Consider the following 19,799-nt stretch of genomic DNA (forward strand, 5'->3'; position numbering starts at 1 on the left):
TTAAACTATCGATGCTCCCTGCTGAGACCACCGCCTGGGGTAGGAAATTCCACATTCTTGTTGCTCTTGCATTAAAGAACCCCCTACGTAGTTTAAGGCAAACATCTTTTCTTCTAATTTGAATGAGTGGCCATGTATCTTGTTAAACTCCATTCCTTAAAGTTTTATCCCTATTGTGGGGTCACCAGTATGGTATTTGTAAATTGAAATCATATCCCCTCTCAAGCGTCTCTTCTCCTCTTCTCTATCCTCATAACTAATATCCTCCAGACTCTTTATTAGCTCTGTTGTCTTTCTTTGTACTCGCTCCATTTCCAGTACATCCTTCCTGAGGACTGGTGCCCAGAACTGGACAGCATACTCTAGGTGCGGCCGGACCAGAGAATTGTAGAGCAGGAGAATTATCTTTTTATCTCTGGCGTTGATCCCCTTTTTAACCTCCCTGGCGGTATGATTTATTCAGATTTTAGGTGCTGAAAACGGTACCATTATTTTGCATGGAAATTTGGCGTTTTATATCGTAGGCCTGTAATTCTTAAAAATTACTCACTTCTGTCCAAACAAGAGTCTAGTAGACATCGCGGGTACAATAAAATTTGAAACACAAAATCATAAATTATAATATAATAAATACATATAAATAATTATAACAAATAAAATAATAATAATACAAATTATTACTTTTAATTTTTTGATGACGAATTTCCCCACAAATCACTTTAGCTTAATTCTGCAAGTGTTTCTAATTTATTATCGCTTATCTGGATCTTAAAGCCCCCTTTAACAAAAGGGACCCCAGATCCTGCCCCCCTCATGTGAATTGGTAAGGGGTACACCTACCATTTCACAAAAAACAGTAAAAAAATTTAAAAAAAAGAAAAAAAGTACACAGCTTGGGTCAAGTCCTTTATTAAAAAGAAGAAAAAAATAATTCCAGCGATGTAATCCAGTCTCGATCTCCAGCGATGTAAATTCATTCTCGATCTCCAGCGAGGATATGATGCCTACGCACCCGACGAATGACGCGCTTCAGCCTAACAGCTCTTATATAGCTAAGGGCGGGGCCACCCATCAGTGCGCTGGTGACCCTGCCCCCTCTGACACAATGGGGAAAGGCCGGGGTTACCCAGTGACATGTACGGGAAACCCGCGTTGCGTCAGAGGGGGTCTGGGTCATCCGTACATGTCACTGGGTAACCCCGCCACACCCTTACATTTCTTGCTGCACTCTTTATAAAGTCTGAAAGCTGATGATGATCCCTCAAGCTTGTATTTTTTGAAGGCCTTCTAATTTGCTTTTATATGCATTTTTACATTGGAGTTAAGCCATCTAGGACTTTTGTTCGCTGTTTTAAATTTATTACCCAATGGGTTGGTCTCTCCTCTGTGTTCTTTGTTGCTAAGATTTTATCCCTATTAATGCTTTCTATCAAGGTTCGTAGTTTAGGGAAGTTGGCTCTTTTGAAATTCAGTGGTCCGGATTCAGAAAGAGTTGCGCTCTATTTGCGGAGGCGCAGGGCAACGATTTTGCCCTGCGCCCCCGCAAATATTTTGCGCTGCCCTCGATTCACGGAGCAGTAGCTCCGTAAATTGCGAGGGCGCGCCGGCAAAATTGCCCGGCGTAAGCGCGCGCAATGTAAATGATCCCGCCGGGGGCGGGAATCATTTACATTAGGCGCGCTCCCGCGCCGAGCGTAGAGCGCATGCTCCGTCGGGAAACTTTCCCGACGTGCATTGCGGCAAATGACGTCGCAAGGACGTCATTTGCTTCAAAGTGAACGTGAATGGCGTCCAGCGCCATTCACGATTCACTTACGCAAATGACGTAAAATTCGAACGTCGCAACGCGGGAACGCCGGGTATAGTTTAGCATTGGCTGCCCCTGCTATTAGAAGGGGCAGCCTTACGCTAAACACGCCGTACGGAAACGACGTAACTTGCATACGCAGGGGGCGCGCAACATTGTGAATCGGCGTAAGTATGCAATTTGCATAAAATACGCTGACCACAATGGGAACGCCCCCTAGCGGTCATCGCAAGAATGCAGCCTAAAATCTGCGAGGCATAAGAGCCTTATGCCACGCAGATTTTAGGCTGCAGTCGGCGTAACGAGTTCTCTGAATCAGGAGAACTCGTTACGCCGGCGCAAGTCAGCAATTGCGCTGCGTAACTATGGTTACGCAGGCGCAATTGCTTACTGAATCTGGGCCAGTGTCTTTGTATTCCCCTTATGTTTCCTATTTGTGTGATTTATACTGAAGCCAATTGACACGTGATCGCTGTTACCTAAATTGCGCCATATTTCCACATCCGTGATCTGGTCTGTATTGTTGGTAATCAGTAGATCCAGTAATGCTTTATTTCTAGTAGTGTGTCTACCATCTGAACCATGAAATTGTCCTGCAAGACATTTAGGAACTGGCAAGCCTTAGACTAATGCGTGGTTCCCTCCGCCCAGTCTATGTCTAGATAATTAAAATCCCCCATTATGATGACACTTTCCATCCTTGTTGCTAATCCAGCTTGTAATAGGAGATCCATCTCCCCTCCTACCTCAGGTTAAGGGGCCCATAGCATACTCCCAGTATTATTTTCCCCTTAGCTTCTTTCTTCTGGAGCTCTACCCATAAGGATTCCACCTCCTCCCTAGCTCCATTAGTGATGTCATCTTTCACATTCACTTGTACATTATTCTTGATATATAGGCATACCCCCTACCCCTTTTTTACCCTCTCTATCCCTGTAATAAAGGGCATACCCTTGAATGGTTGCCAGACAATAATATGCGACCAAGACCGGTCGCATACTATCCTCTTCTTGGGTGTTCCGAGATTGCAAATAGGACTTGTTACTATACTTACCTTGGGTTTATGTGCTTTAGTCAACCTACCACTAATGCCCCCAATACTACCCTCTGGAATATGTTCCATGCTGACTATCTCTACCTCGATCCCTCCCCGTCGCCTAGTTTAAAAACCCCTCTAACTTTTTGGACATCTTCACTCCCAGCAGATCTGCACCCTCCTCATTTAGGTGCAGTCCATCCGTTAAAATGCAGTGTAGACAAATGTGCAGTGCCCTCCAACTAAGCAGCAGTCTCCATGGTTTTCAGGTTAAACCAACAAAATGTATACCTAGTATTATTAAATACAACATACCTCAGCTGGAAGCAGTGTGTAGGAATAGAATCGCTTCATATTCATAACAAGATCGTCATTAGAAAAGATCACATACTCGACAAACTTCCTGTTCAAGAGAAACCAGTCAGAGCCACCATCTACAGTAATGCCTTCTGGAATCTTTCTATCCCCAAGACGCCACATGTGTGTGTCACATTCCAGAAACAACCTGTCCAGGCCCTGTTTTCTGATGAACCTGTAAAGAGATAGACTGATTAAAAGCATATACTGGTCAGTAACACACTGGATTAATAAAAAAAAAATCTGTACACATATTATGTTAGCACATCTCTAAAATGTATCATTTTGGTTGATGATGGCAAGAAACATAGTGGGAGTGAGGTACTTTTGTAGTGTGTGAACCTGGAAGCATCTCTAAATGTTACCTACTATGAGATTTGTTTTTTTCTTACTGAAGCTTTAATCAGAAGGAAGTGGAGAATTGCTCATTTTCTTCCACCAACCCAGAGCACAACAGTGACAAAACAGGGAACCAGTGAAGCCTTGGTAATGCTTGCTGGTATGGCGATAGATGCTGCCATAAAGTTTAGACTTCAATTATAATAAACGAATTGCCATGTAAAACGTTATTATTACCACGTTACATACATGCCATTGTTTCTGGATTGCTTCACTATGATAGTCAAGTACCAAAGTTAAGCTACCCCCTGAGTACGATTATTATATTCATCCTTTCATGTGATATTTATTCATCCTTTAGAAGCAGCAATTAAGAGGAGACATGATCATGATGTATGAATACATAAATGTTCAATATAGTAAATTCAGTAGAAAGCTGTCTACTTTAAGGTCATCACAAGAGACATAACAACATTCTTGTGGCTAAAGGAATACAAATAAAAGGTCTGTTAACCACTTAAGGACCTTGGGCCATATTCTGATACATTTCAGGCGGCGGAACGTATGTACTTTACGTTACGCCGCCGCAAGTTTAAGTGGCAAGTGCCGGATTCCCAAACCACTTACCTGTGAACTTGCGGCGGCATCGCGTAAAGTCCACCCGTGTAAGCCATCCTAATTCAAATGATCCAGGCAGGGGGCGTGGATCATTTAAATTAGGCGCGCTCCCGCGCCGATCGTAATGCGCATGCTCCGTCGGGTAAATTACCCGACTTGCATCGCGCTAAATGACGTCTCACGGACGTCATTTGTTTTGACTGTAACGTAAATGGCGTCCAGCGCCATTCACGGACGACTTACGTAAACGACGTTCAATTTTGAAATTTCGACGCGGGATCGACGGCCATACTTAACATTGAGTACGCCACCTAGGGGGCATCTTTATCTTTACGCCGCGTATCGCTTACGGAAACGACGTTAAAACACTACGGCGGGCAAGCGTACGTTCGAGAATCGGCGTGAGTAGTCATTTGCATATTCTACGCTGACCGCCACCTAGCGGTCAGCGTAAATATTGCAGCCTAAGATACAACGGCGCAGGCTGGTGTATCTTAGGCATGTTTAAGTGTATCTCATTTTGAGAATACACTTAAACATAGGAAAGGGACTTACGTAGGCGTATCTGTTGATACGCCTACGTAACTTGTTTAAGAATATGGCCCCTTGTCTGTTTTTCAGATTTGGTGTTTACAAGATTAAAACATTTTTTTTTGCTAGAAAATTACTTAAAACCCCCAAACATTATATATTTTTTTCTTACACCCTAGAGAATAAAATGTCGGTCATTTCAATACTTTTTGTCACACCGTATTTGTGCAGCGGTCTTACAAGCGCACTTTTTTGGGAAAAAGTTCACTTTTTTTAATACAAAAATAAGATAACAGTAAATTTATCCCAATTTTTTTTATATTGTGAAAGATAATGTTACGCCGAGTAAAATGATACCCAACATGTCACGCTTCAAAATTGTGCCCGCTTGTGGAATGGCGTCAAACTTTTAACCTTAAAAATCTCCATAGGCGACGTTTAAAAAATTCTATAGGTTGCATCTTTTGAGTTACAGAGGAGGTCTATGGCTAGAATTATTGCTCTCCCTCTTACGATCGCGGTGATACCTCACTTGTGTGGTTTGAACACCATTTTCATATGCGGGCACTGCTCACATATGTGTTTGCTTCTCCGCGCGAGTTTGTCGGGACAGGGCGCTTTAAAAAAATTATTTTGTTTTCTTATTTATTTTATGAATTTTTACACTAAAAAAAATAAATAAAAAATAAATGGGTCACTTTTATTCCCATTACAAGGAATGTAAACATCCCTTGTAATAGAAAAAAGCATGACAGGTCCTCTTAAATATGAGATCTGGGGTCAAAAAGACCTCAGATCCCATATTTAGGCTTAAATGCAAAAAAAGAATAAAAAAAAAATTGTCATTTGAAAAAATGACAACAAGAAAATCACTTTAAAAAGCATGGGCGGAAGTGACGTTTTTACGTCGCTTCCGTCCTGCTATGCTATGGAGACGGGTGGGGGCCATATTGCCCTCAGTCATATCCCAGCCGAACAGGGGACAGGACCCGATCGCCTCCGCCGCTGCCGGCGGCTCCGGTAAACGGCGGAGGGCGTGGGAAAGCGGCAGGAGGGGGGCCCTCTGCTGCTGCCAATAACGGTGATCTTGCAGCAAATCCGCCGTGGAGACCACTGTTATCGTTTACAGGACCGCTCACTGAAAAGATGGATATCTCGGTTGTGGCAGCAGCTGCTGCCGTTACCGAGATATCCATCTTTAAAGTACAGACGTATATGTACATGAGCGGGTCCTTAAGTGGTTAAAGTGCATAATATTTTTCCAAAGGAACTGGTTACTATTACCAATATCTACAGCATAAAGAACGTTGTTTCTGGGAGGTTTTTCATTGTCTGTGGGTATCAGAAGAAATGTTTTACCCTTTTTAATGCCAACTGGACCACGCTTTAAAGGTTTTTTGTGCCTTTCTTTTGATCAGCACCTTCTGCCTGTTTAAAAAACTAGCATGCACATGACATCAGATGTATGCTCTAGCACCCCAAAATCTTAATTTCACAATTTTTTTTTCTAATTCCCTGTCAAATTTCTTGTCCTCCTGCTAAACCCTCACTGTAATAAGCTGTATTTCTGGCCAATAGAAAAACACAGAATGTGGGAGGGGCATGGAAAGACTATGACATCGGAATGTATCAAAGCTTGCACTGCAGATTTCAGGGATCCAAGAGGGCTGGAGTAAGCATCTAAAGGATCTCTGAATGCCCACTCGATGCTGTTATAAACAATTATTAAACTGTATAATTTAAAGTACAATCAAGCATTCACATGGTTTATTTATGCCACAAAACATAGCTAGTGTATCATAAATGTACATTATTTAGCATATATTTTACCTTGGTGTTTCAATATATACATGCATTTCTACATGCAATACTCTTCTCTAAGAAATAAATACCACAAATGACTACTATTATCACAAAGCAAGAGAGATAAACAAAAACTGTGTAAGATTCTTACTTAGAAATAAAATAATGTCTCAGTGACAGGAAAATAACACAGCTGCAGCACAACGTTACCATAATTGTTACCCAGGAATTGTTACTGGCACCAAAGCAAATACAATTTAAGTCTAAAATAGGAGAGCCATAAGTCAAAGTTCCTCTTGAAGAGAATGGGAGGACCTCGGCAGCTTTTAATACCATCACCAGACTTTCAGGCAATAATGGATAATTTTAGAGTAGAAGCTTTGTAATTACAATTATGTAATAATAGATACTTATCTATGAGCGCCTGGAAAAGTAAAATTACTTATAATTTCTGTTTGCATTTGTCCCTTTTTGTTTAAAATAACAGCTTTGAATTTACAGCACCCTGCAGAGAAGTGTGTTTCAGTGTTGCCATTTTAGTTTTTTGTCTCAAACAGAGGATGGTTTTCATCAAATAGATTACTTATGTGTGATTTTATATATATATATATATATATATATATATATATATATATATATATATATATATATATATATATATATTAGTACCAGGGGTCAAGTCCTGGGGGAAAAAGTGTGGGAACTCCCACCCAAGATCCACTCCCTCACCAAAAAAAACTAAAAAAAAAAATGATGGGGGGAGGGTGGTATGTAGATGAGATGGGTGCAGAGTGTATGGGGGTGGGTAGTATCAAAAAGACCACTGGCCACTGATGCATTAGTGACCAGTGGCAGGTAATTAACCCTTTTGTGCTGCATTAGTGACACCAGTGTCAGTGTTTATGAATTCTTTCATGCTGCACCAAATAGGGGTAATAAACACTGACACTGGTTTCACTAATGCAGCACAAAGGGGTTAATAAACTGCCACTGGTCACCAATGCATCAGTGAAAGTACATTAACCCCCTCATTGCTGAATACTATTGTAAATTAACACCCCCCCCCCCCAAGAAGTCAGACAGTTAACACAGCTGAGCCACTGTGATACAACACTGCCTTAGGTAGGTTAGGTTTTTAGCCTCTGCAAACTTACTTACTCACTCCCCCCTTCAGTACAGATTCCCCCCATTCAGTACAGATCCTCCCCCCCCACAGTACAGATCCCCCCTTCGGTACAGATCCCCCCATTCAGTACAGATCCCCCCCATCAGTACAGATCCCCCCCATTCAGTACAGATCACCAGTTCAGTACAAATCCCCCCCTTCAGTACAGATTCCACCCTTCAGTACAGATCCCCCCCATTCAATACAGATCCCTCCCCCTTCAGTACAGATCCCCCCCGACATGACAGATTCCCCCCCACAGTACAGACCCCCCCCCACAGTACAGATTCCCCCCACAGTACAGATTCCCCCCCCCCCCTCCCCCACAGTACAGATTTCCACTACCTCAGGTTCTTCTCTTTAATCCCGCCCGCTGTCTCCGAACCCGCCCGCTCAGCCTCGCTGTCTCTTCAGTGGGGGGGGGGGGAGGGCGTCTACTGCTCCGCTGCCTAAACCCGGCCGCTGCCTAAACCTGCCTGCATTCTCCGCTTCAGTCGGAGGGGGAGTGCCAGCCTGACACCCCCCCACTTAGCACCCACTGCATTCCCTCCTATTCTCTGCTCGAGTCCTGCAAAGGGAACGAAGTTCCTGCTGTGAAAAAAGTGCAAAAAAGTTCCTGCAGGACTCGAGCCCTGATTAGTACTGTGACAAAGTTTTGGGCAGGTATGAATAAATGCTGTAAGGTTGGAATGATTTAAAAATATATATTTTAATTGTTTATTTTTATCAATTTAGAACATTCTAATTCTGAGCAAACAGAAGAGAACTCTAAATCAAATCAATATTTGGTGGGCATTCAGCGATGACCGCCAGCCATGAGCACGAGAGGCAGAACAGGGACGTGTGTGTGTAAACACACACATCCCGGTTCTGTTCAGTGAGGAGAGACAGATCGTAAGTTTCTAATAGCTAGGAACCACGATCTGACATTTCCTCTAGGTCTGTCCCCTCCCCCTACAGTTAGAAACACATTAGGGAACACCGTTAACCCCTTGATCATCCACTAGTGTTAACCCCTTCCCTGCCAGTGAATTTTTTACAGTAATCATTGCATTTTTAAAGCACTGATCGCTGCATAAATGCCAATGGTCCCAAAAATGTGTCAAAAGTGTCCGATGTGTCTGCCATAATGTTGCAGTCCCGATAAAAATGCAGATCGCTGCCATTGCTAGTAAAAAAAATAATAATAAAAAAAATGCTATAAATCTATCCCCTATTTTGTAGCTGTTATAACTTTTGCGCAAACTAATCAATATACGCTTATTGCAATTTTTATTACTAAAAATATGTAGAATACATATCGGTCTAAATTAAGAAAAAATTTGCTTTTTTTTTAAAAAAAATGGGATTTTCTTTATAGCAAATAGTACAAAATAGTGTTTTTTTTTCAAAAATTACGCAATTTTTTGGTTTGTAGCGCAAAAAATAAAAACCGCAAAAATTATCAAATACCACCAAAAGTAAGCTCTATTTGTGGGAAAAAAAGGACGTCAATTTTGTTTGGGTACAGTATTGCACGACCGCGCAATTGTCAGTTAAAGCGACGCAGTGCAGAATTGCAAAAAATTGCCCGGTCATGGGGCAGCCAATTCTTCCAGGGCTGAAGTGGTTAACATATGTTCAACTAAAGAAAAGACCACCCTATGCTGATGAAGTCCCGCCTATTGGGACGTAACGTACGAAAGGGGGAGGAGTTACGTGACGTCACCCGCGCTCGCCGTCTCACATGCTGGTGTGTGAACAGATCTTAGAATCGGAAGCCTGCAGCTCTGATACACGCTATTGATGCTTCACACTCGGCTTTGAGTGCCACTAATTGTAAGTTGTTACCTGTTTTTCAATAAATACCTAGTTCTATCAGACAGAGAGCACTAGTCTGTTTCCTCTCTTATTCACATATACCCTCCTGCTGACCTGGATATTGGCTGAGCTGAGTTGCTGGTAGCTGCCTGCCTATTGGGATTTGAAGGTTTTCTTGCTCACACCTGGGAGGTGTAAAACGCTTTGTGACCTAGCCATGGTCGAATGGCTGAGGTGAGAGGCCATCTATCTATTTAGTTTATCGGTGGAGGATTCTTTACCTGTGGATCACAGAATTTCTGATCAACTGCACTTAATCACTTTACATTGGAGCACTATTTGGATTTTTCACTTGTGCACTATATGGACTTTCTTCAATATTTAAATTATTATTATATTGTCTTAGATTTTATTTGCGCTGCACTATTTTACACACTATATTGAGATATGGAGGGGTTGTGTTGTACCAGTGATGCGGTATCTTAGGTGCACAATGCTTTTACTGTTTTTTTTTTTTTTTTTTCAAAGAATGCAGTGAGGTTCTGTAAAAAAAACACAGGAATACATTGTCAGCCACAATTGCCTGATGTGCTTGCTCTAATCACCCCAAGTTAAAAGTTAGAATCTAAAATAAATAAAAGGAAAAGACCACATTTAATCAAAAATAGCTAAGGTGTTGACAATCGAAGTACAGTAGGTGTTTGTGATATTGTGTTTTTAGCACGACAGCATCGCGCTGATTCTCGGCGACATGGTGCCGAGATCTCGCCGACATCTCGCACTCACTGGAATAGTGACAGCACATTCCAACGTGCGCGTCATAGAAGCGACGGGAGATCCGACTTGGATCATACCGGGCCCTTAGGTCTGTTATGGGTTGTAAGGAGAGCCCCCCCCTACGCCGAAAAAATGGCGTAGGGGGTCCCCCTACAATCCATACCAGACCCGTATCCAAAGCACGCTACCTGGCCGGTCAGGAAAGGAGTGGGGACGAGCGAGCGCCCCCCCCCCCTCCTGAGCCGTACCAGGCTGCATGCCCTCAACATGGGGGGGTTGGGTGCTCTGGGGCAGGGGGGGGCACTGCGGGGCCCCCCCACCCCAGAGCACCCTGTCCCCATGTTGATGAGGACAGGGCCCCTTCCCGACAACCCTGGCCGTTGGTTGTCGGGGTATGCGGGCGGGAGGCTTATCGGAATCTGGGAGCCCCCTTTAATAAGGGGGCCCCCAGATACCGGCCCCCCACCCTAAGTGAATGGATATGGGGTACATCGTACCCCTACCCATTCACCTGGAGGAAAAGTGGTAAAAACACAAATAAAAAACACAGGGTATTAAAATATTTTATTAGTCTGCTCCGGAGGCTCCCCCTGTCTTCTTTAGCTCTTTTACCAGGGGGAGCTTCTTCTTCCGATTTCCGGGGGTCTTCTCCTGCTCTCCGGGGTCTTCACTGCTCTTCTGTGACGTCTTCTCCGCTCCGGGGGTCTTCTTCTATGTTCGCCGCTCTCCGCTCTTGACTCGGCGCACCCCGGTTCTTCCTCCCGCTGTCCGGTGCCTTCTTCTTCTTCCGCTGTTCTGTGACGTCTTCTCCTCTTCTTCCGCTGTTCTGTGACGTCTTCTACTTCTCCCTTCAGGCCGCTGTGCTGTGACGTCTTCTCTTCTTCTCTTCTCCCGATGCTGACACGTCACCTCTTCTCGCTGCAATGACTTGTGCACGGCTTGCGTCGGACTTATATGGGCCTCACAGTCCCATCATGCTCCGGTAGGTACCACGTGGGTAGGTATCACATGGGTAGGTACCAGAGCATGATGGGACTGTGAGGCCCATATAAGTCCGACGCAAGCCGTGCACAAGTCATTGCAGCGAGAAGAGGTGACGTGTCAGCATCCGGAGAAGAGAAGAAGAGAAGACGTCACAGCACAGCGGCCTGAAGGGAGAAGTAGAAGTCGTCACAGAACAGCGGAAGAAGAGGAGAAGACGTCACAGAACAGCGGAAGAAGGAGAAGGCACCGGACAGCGGGAGGAAGAACCGGGGTGCGCCGAGTCAAGAGCGGAGAGCAGCGAACATAGAAGAAGACCCCCCGGAGCGGAGAAGACGTCACAGAAGAGCGGTCAAGACCCCGGAGAGCAGGAGAAGACCCCCGGATATCGGAAGAAGAAGCTCCCCCTGGTAAAAGAGCTAAAGAAGACAGGGGGAGCCTCCGGAGCAGACTAATAAAATATTTTAATACCCTGTGTTTTTTATTTGTGTTTTTACCACTTTTCCTCCAGGTGAATGGGTAGGGGTACGATGTACCCCATATCCATTCACTTAGGGTGGGGGGCCGGTATCTGGGGGCCCCCTTATTAAAGGGGGCTCCCAGATTCCGATAAGCCTCCCGCCCGCATACCCCGACAACCAACGGCCAGGGTTGTCGGGAAGGGGCCCTGTCCTCATCAACATGGGGACAGGGTGCTCTGGGGTGGGGGGGCCCCGCAGTGCACCCCCCTGCCCCAGAGCACCCAACCCCCCCATGTTGAGGGCATGCAGCCTGGTATGGCTCAGGAGGGGGGGCGCTCGCTCGTCCCCACTCCTTTCTTGACCGGCCGGGTAGCGTGCTTTGGATACGGGTCTGGTATGGATTGTAGGGGGACCCCCTACGCCGTTTTTTTGGCGTAGGGGGGGGCTCTCCTTACAACCCATAACAGACCTAAGGGCCCAGTATGCTCCTGAGGTGGGAACCCATGCCGAATTTTTATTTAAAATCCGGCGGGGACTTCCCCCTCAGGATTCATAACAAACGCCGCACACGTGTAGAATTGGCGGGAATCCAAGTCGGATCTCCCGTCGCTTCTATGACGGCTTTCTCTCCATCGCGGCAAGCCAGCTCGGCGCTGGCTCCCGCGATGGGGCTCGTAGGTGCTCAATCTCGCCGAGAAAGGGAGCGAGATTGACACAATATCGCGTGCACCTACTGTACAAGCACAGTATGTTAAAATAGATGTAAACCCAAACATTAAAATATAAAAGCTTTAACGTGATAATATCACCGAAAAGCCTATTTTAATTTTATTTGCTAACTTTCATGAAAAACACAGCTTGGTATATTGATACACATGTCATTATTTGGGCACTTTATTTTATGGGGTTAGAAGAGTCTGTAAGGAAGCTTTTCAAAAACCATACCAGGCCCTTCAGGTCTGGTATGGATATAAAGGGGAACCCTGCGCCATTTCTTTTTTTATAAAACAATGGCGTAGGGGCCCCCCTCAAAATCCATACTAGACCCTTCAGGTATTTTTTCCCCCCGGTATCGTCAGGTTGAGAATGTATTACATCGCTGGAGTTTTTTATTTTTTAATAAAGGACTTGTCCCAAGCTGTCTCTTGTGTTTTTTTTAAAAATGTACACTTTTCTTGTGAAATGGTAGGGGTACAATGTACCCCGCTTACCAATTCACATGGGGGGTGCCGGGATCTGGGGTTCCCCTTGTTAAAGGGGGCTTACAGATTCTGATAAGCCCCCCACCTGGAGACCCCCACAACCACTGGGCAAGGGTTGTGGGGATGAGGCCCTTGTCCCCATCAACTTGGGGACATGGTGATTTGGACCCCAAAGCATCCTCCCCATGTTGAGGGCATGTGACCTGGTATGGTTCAGGGGGGCGCTCTCTTGCCCCCTCTTTTTCTGTGGCCTGCCAGGTTGCATGCTTGGATAAGGGACCCCTACGCCATTTAAAAAAAATGGCACAGGGTTCCCCTTAATATCCATACCATACCAGACATGTAGGGCCTGGTATGGAATTTGGGGGGACCCTCACGCAATATATTTTTTTTAATTTTGCCATTTTTCTCAAATACTTATCTGTATTCATTATAGCAGCGAGCAGTTTTAAATGACTTTTTTTCCATTAGAAATTTCATTTTGCTGCAGGGACTGTTCTAAACATGGGAAAAATGTGCCACTTTACAGGCATACTATAGACACCTCCAGGTACAAAATTTAAAGGAATATTTCACTTTACTTTAAGCACTGTTAAAATCACTGCTCCTGAAAAAACTGCAGTTTTTAAATCTTCTTTTTGCATTGATTTTTATGACAATACCATGCATATAAGCCTTTAAAATTAGCACTTTTGATTTTCCATGTTAGTGTCCCATAGGTTCTGCGGCTTTCAAATTTTCCCGGAACTCAGCATATTGTTCGGTGTTCGCCAGATTAGCTAGGCAACTAAGATAAAGATAGCATGCACAGAGAGGCTGAATTGGAACAAGAATGGTGGAAACCTGAACTATTAGCTGATTGGATAGTATAGGACAACTTCGGCACCTTTCCGCTCAAACATGCACTGGTTACCCCCATACTTAAAAAACCCTCACTAGACCCTACCTGAATAAATTAAGACCCATCTCCCTGCTCCCGTTTTCCTCCAAGCTCATCGAACACCTTGTCCATGACTGAATGAGTCACCTCATGGACAACAACCTTCTCGACCCTCTACAGTCTGGCTTCCGCCCACAACATTTTACTGAAACTGCCCTACTAAAACTCCCCAATGACTACTAACTTCTAAAACCAATGGCCATTACACCATACTCATACTTTATTTTTTTTTGGTTTTCCCCAAGTTTAATGGAAATTATGATACAAACAATTAAACAATTAAAGTTCATGCCCACGGTGGGCTGGGTTACCTGCATGTTGGACATGCCGCCAAAGTCCAACAACTTCAGCATTTCCTTGGTGTCAGGATCAACCTCAATGATCTCTTGATCCAGGGCAGATACCTCAGGAACATATTTATCCCTCCTCTCTCTCTCCTCCTCCTGCAGTTTGATGGAGATGCCTCTGACAGGACCTCTCTGGATGCGCTTCATGAGATGTGTGACATACCCAGCGATCTTGTTGCACAGGTTTTTGCTAGGGAGGATGGCAATCTCTTCGCACACATGCTTGTTGGTGTGGAAGTCATTGTCCAGCCGGGTATAGTATTTTTCAATTATGACCCAAGCAGCCTTTTTCACGGTCTTAGTTCTGACGCGACCCATGTTGGACCGAGCTGGTAGAAGAGCCATACTCCTACTTTTAGACCTCTCTGCTGCCTTTGATACAGCTGACCACATGCTCCCTCCTCAGAAAATTACACTACCTTGGCCTCCATGATTCTGCTTTATCCTGGTTCTCCTCCTACCTATCTCAGCGCACTTTCAGTGTCACTTACAACTCCATCTCCTCCGCTCCTCTTCCTGTTGGGGTACCCCAAGGCTCCGTCATTGGGCCTCTCCTATTCTCAATCTATACCTTTTCCCTGGGCCAGTTGATAACCTACCATGGCTTTCAATACCACCTCTATGCCAACGACACCCAGATCTATCTCTCCACTCCTCAACTCACCCCCTCGATCTCTTTACGGATCACAAACTTACTGAATGACATATCGTTATGGATGTCACACCACTTCCTCAAACTCAAGACCCTTCCTGACTAATGGCACCACAAAGAAACGTATTTGCTCCTTGACTACTGCAACTTTCTTCTTAATGGCCTACCTTTAAGCAGGCTATCCCCCATTCAGTCTATTATGAATTCTGCTGCTAGACTAATACACCTCACTAAGCGATCCGTGACAGCTGCTCCTCTCTGCCAATCCCTTCACTGGCTTCCCCAACCCCACCGTGTAAAATTCAAAATGCTAACCATAACATACAAGGCCATTCACAACATCGCCCCCATCTACATCACCAACCTCATCTGCAGATATCGCCCAAATCGTCCCCTCTGCTCCTCCCAGGACCTCCTGCTCTCTAGCTCCCTTGTTACCTCCTCCCATGCTTGCCTTCAGGACTTCTCCAGAGCATCTCCTAGCCTCTGGAACTCTCTGCCCCAGTATGTCCGATCATCCCCTACCCTGTCCACCTTTATCCCTGAAAACTCATTTATGCAGGGAAGCCTACCCCACACCCACCTTACTGTCCCGAGCCACCCCTATCAAATCATTCTCTGCAGTTATTACCTTTTATACCACCACCCCCTCCCTTTAGAATGTAAGCTCTATGAGCAGAGCCCTCCTGTAACTTTTGTATTGAACTGTACTGTAATTGTGTTGTCCCCCCTATGCATTGTAAAACGATGTGTAAACTGTTGGCGCTATATAAATCAGGTATTATAATAATAATATACCAACATGCACGCTCTACACTAAATTTCTAAGCAATTTCACACTCACAAAGTTACTATAGTTTCAAGCATCTCATCTTAAACTGCTGCTTTTATCAAAAGAACAATTAAAAATATTACCCGCCTCTCCCACTCAGCATGCAACTGTTATTGAAAGTACTCAATTTCAGCAGTTGAAACACATTTTTTAAACAAAATCCATGCAACCAAATATATTGATGTGCATTTCAAGTCTTCTATATAACCTGTGTGTGACTGAACTATCTGTAGCTTCAAATATTTGGTACAATGTCAACAAGAACTTGCTTTTAAACATCCTAAAAGATTGTGATTCTAAAAGACTCATATAGTAAAGCAGATCTAAACTCAACCGCTACTTTTCAAACAGTCTGTAACATGCTAATGTAATTTCAAAAGTTGTTATGAATCTTTTTTTAATACAGGCAGTCCTTGACTTACTTACGACTCATACTTACAAATGGAGGGAGACAACAGGAAGTGCAAGGGAATCTACCCCTAGAAAGGGAAATTCACTGCTGTAAGGCCTCGTACACACGATAGGTTAAACAGAAGACAACGCTCTGATGGACCGTTTTCATCGGTCAAAACCGATCGTGTGTGGGCCCCATAGATTTTTTAACCATCGGTTAAAAAAAGCCAACTTGCTTTAAATTTTAACCGATGGATTCCTAACCGATAGGTCAAAACCAATCGTTAGTAGGCACGAACCATCGGTTAAAAATACATGCATGCTCAGACTAAATTAGGGGACGGGAGTGCTCGTTCTTGTAAAACTAGCTATCGTTATAGAGCTAGCACATTCATCACGCTGTAACAGACAGAAAAGCTCGAATCGTCTTTTACTAACATGAAATCAGCAAAAGCAGCCCCAAGGGTGGCGCCAAAGGCTTTGGCCTTACCCTTTATAGTGCCGTCGTACGTGGTTTACGTGTCCGCGTTCTGACACGATCGGTTATTTAACCAATGGTGTGTGGGCGCGACGGACCATCAGTCAGCTTCATCGGTTAACCGATGACAACGGTCCATCAGACCGTTCTCATTGGATGGACTGATCGTGAGTATGCAGGTTAAGAGTTATCATGGGAACAAAGTGTCTACACTGAAGCTTTACCGCCGATCCTTGTTTCCACAACAACCCAACATTTTCCAAATCCAATTATCACACTGACAGAAAGTAAGGTGAAATCTTCTGAACAGGGGCACAGACAGCAAAACAAACATTAAAAGGGGTGTTAACCCTTCGCTATGCTATCTATCCAAAACTTTACAAAAACACTTGGGCTGGAGTTAATTTATCTGTTCAAACTTACATACAAATTCAACTTAAGAATAAACACTCAGAATTTTGCTTGTAACTTGGGGACTGCCTGAATGCAGCTTTTGTTAAATTAATTCTGCCATGAATGGCCTTGATCAGGACATTATTGCAGCACTGTACAGGAGCACCTTTAAGAAGGGGTGGACTCCCCTTCAGTCCACCTGCTTTAACCTATCCGTCAGAATGCATGTGCCTCCAATGTAGGGACACGTATAAGTTAGTGTTAGGTACCACAGAAACCAGAGTTCCGTGGCGAGGCTCTGTGGCTTACGCATGCATTTGCAAATGCATGCGGACTAAACCCCTATTTTTAACGCATACTGTTAGACAGGTTTAATTGGTTGTCTGCGAGCTGGTCAGTAAGTAAACTTTGTTTTTTTCCCATTGATTTATTCATTGCCCTGTTTATTTCTATCTTGCACAGTATAATACAATGGATACCAGAAGGAGATTAAAGTTTTGGAATGGCCCAGCCAGATCCCAGACCTGAATCCAATTAAAAATATGTGGTGTGATATAAAGAGGGCTGGTCACTGGAGAGGCCCTCGCTATCTGACAGATTTGGAGTGTTTTTGTAAAGAAAAGTGGGCAAATATTGCCAAGTCAAAATGTGCCATGCTGATACAAAATGTTCCATAAAAAAAAAAAGAAAAAAGGTGCTTCAACAAAGTATTAGTTTAAAGGTGTGCACACTTATGCAACCATATTATTTTATTTTTTTATTTTTTTACTTTTCTCCACCGAAAATATTTCAGTTTGTTGTTCAACTGAGTTGTACAGATTATAGGTCATATTAAGCAGTACTGAGCAGCTCACAGCAGGGGTCCGGTGCGTCCCTGTTCACTGTTTCAGGTCTGATTTCGGTCCAAATTTTGGGCTAAATTCGGACCTGAAATGGACCAGAAGATGCACAGAACATCTGTGAAATTTGATTTCAAGCCTCTCCGGAGATGTGTGAACAGTCTCCATTGAGAGCCGGTCACAATCTCCTGAAATTCGAATTGGATGCGTGGAAAGACGCATCCAATTCGTAATAAAGTGAACTCAGCCTCAAGGTGTAAAAAGTTCTGAAATGATTTATCTCTGTCTAATTTTTTTTACATCACAGAAACCTGACATTTTATCAGGGGTGTGTAGACTTTTTATATCCACTGTAGCCAATCTCACTTTATTTTACACATATATAAATCGCAATGTAGTGCTCACAGAGATTTTACTTGGAAGTGCAGTCGCTGTAAATCTTAAGGGTAGGTCTGAAATCAGGGGAAGCTCTGCTGATTTTATTTTTCAATCATGTGCAAGCTAAAATGCTGTTTTTTATTTTCGTTGCATTTCCCCCTCAGATCTACAGCGACTGCACTTCCAAGTGCACTTTCAGTGCAATTTCAAGTGTACTTTGCACTTGTAGTGCAAAGTGGATTTGCCTTTTCGTAAATAACCTCCACTGTGTTTTTTTTTTCAAAATTATCGCCCTTCTTTTGTTTATAGCGCAAAAAATAAAAGCCACAGAGGTGATCAAATACCACCAAAAGAAAGCTCTATTTGTCGGAGGAGAAAAAATGTCAAGTTTGTTTAGGTAGAGTGTCGCAAGACCATGCAATTACCAGTAAAAGCGATGCAGTGCCAAATTGCAAAAAGTGCTCTGGTCAGGAAGGGGGTAAAACTTTCCGGTGCCAAAGTGGTTAATAAATAAAACCTGATTTAAAAAAATATTATATAATGTACTAGTAAATTTCAATTATAATTCTGGTCTATAATCACTTTGACACAGATATGTAAAGCAGAGGTTAAATTTCCTAATTAATAACCATCAAGTTTGTATCCAACTTAATGACCCAATACCACAATCTGAATAATGAAAAGAAATGGGATCTGCAGGAAGGACTTGTTATGATGATAACTGCAATAAACTAATGATTTGGAAAATGCTTACTTTTACTTATGATAACCATTTCCTGGTAATTAATAAAAGTTTAAGTGTTAAACTAGTCTTGAAAGATAATTAACATTTTTACATGCTGACAGCCTGAGTAAAGTGGGTTTACTGCCATATGCGCCTATGGTTGTTAAACATGTTAGCCAGTGCACCATGGTTAATGACTGCTCAAAGGGAATGTAAGCTGAGATAAATAAAAAAAGTTTATATAAAAACTTCTAAGTTCACATCTTGCAATTACTTACTGCCTGTCTGACATGTTGATCTACTGTATTCAAGAAGTGAAACAGGACAAGTATCTTACGGTCTTCAAGTAAGTGAACCAGGACAAGTATACTTATCAGGAGATTTGACTTCCCTATTGGCATGCTTGTTCTGGGTCAGTACCCCAATTAATTGGTAATCAAATTCTGTGAGCAGAGGACTGGGGTGGTCCAAGCCATGCTGTCTGTATCTGCGGACGGAGGCATATCTTATCTTCTCAGTCGCTTCTTATGCGATCCCACCTGCGAGATTGACCCTGAGGTGCGCTGCCTCCGTCCACAGATACAGACAGCATGGCTTGGACCACCCCCCGTCCTCTGCTCACAGAATTTGATTACCAATTAATCGGGGTACTGACCCAGAACAAGCATGCCAATAGGGAAGTCAAATCTCAGGGCTGCTCTGTGCAGAACCATTGCACATGTTATGTTTGTAACAGCATTTTTAAAATAAATTATTTTTATAATGTAGGTAGCAGCAGCTTGCATGTTAGTCTATACTGTGCTGAATGTTCTCTACAGCAAAGAAAAGAGCACTAATTGGACTGACTTTTAAACACAGATAATGCATTAAATATTATACACACAGGAGCGATTCCCATCATAATTAAACTTAATTACACATAATTTCATATTTACAATAAACGCAG

The 19,799-nt window shown here is 43.5% G+C and overlaps 2 protein-coding genes across 2 annotated transcripts in view; both read right to left on the reverse strand.

The window, feature by feature from the left end:
• The window catches only part of XYLT1 (xylosyltransferase 1), a 421,691-nt gene that overhangs the window by 73,572 nt on the left and 328,320 nt on the right, over nt 1-19,799 (reverse strand). Inside the window, exon 6 of the mRNA XM_040356908.1 lies at nt 3,159-3,375. Within this exon, the coding sequence (XP_040212842.1) occupies nt 3,159-3,375 (217 nt within the window). The remainder of the gene's footprint in view (nt 1-3,158; nt 3,376-19,799) is intronic.
• Nucleotides 13,997-14,545, reverse strand: LOC120942715 (40S ribosomal protein S17-like). The gene has a single exon (XM_040355641.1). It carries the CDS (start codon nt 14,507-14,509, stop codon nt 13,997-13,999), a length of 513 nt encoding a protein of 170 aa, XP_040211575.1. The 5' UTR covers nt 14,510-14,545.

This window comes from Rana temporaria, chromosome 6 (genome assembly GCF_905171775.1).
Source record: "Rana temporaria chromosome 6, aRanTem1.1, whole genome shotgun sequence".
Classification (NCBI taxonomy): domain Eukaryota; kingdom Metazoa; phylum Chordata; class Amphibia; order Anura; family Ranidae; genus Rana; species Rana temporaria.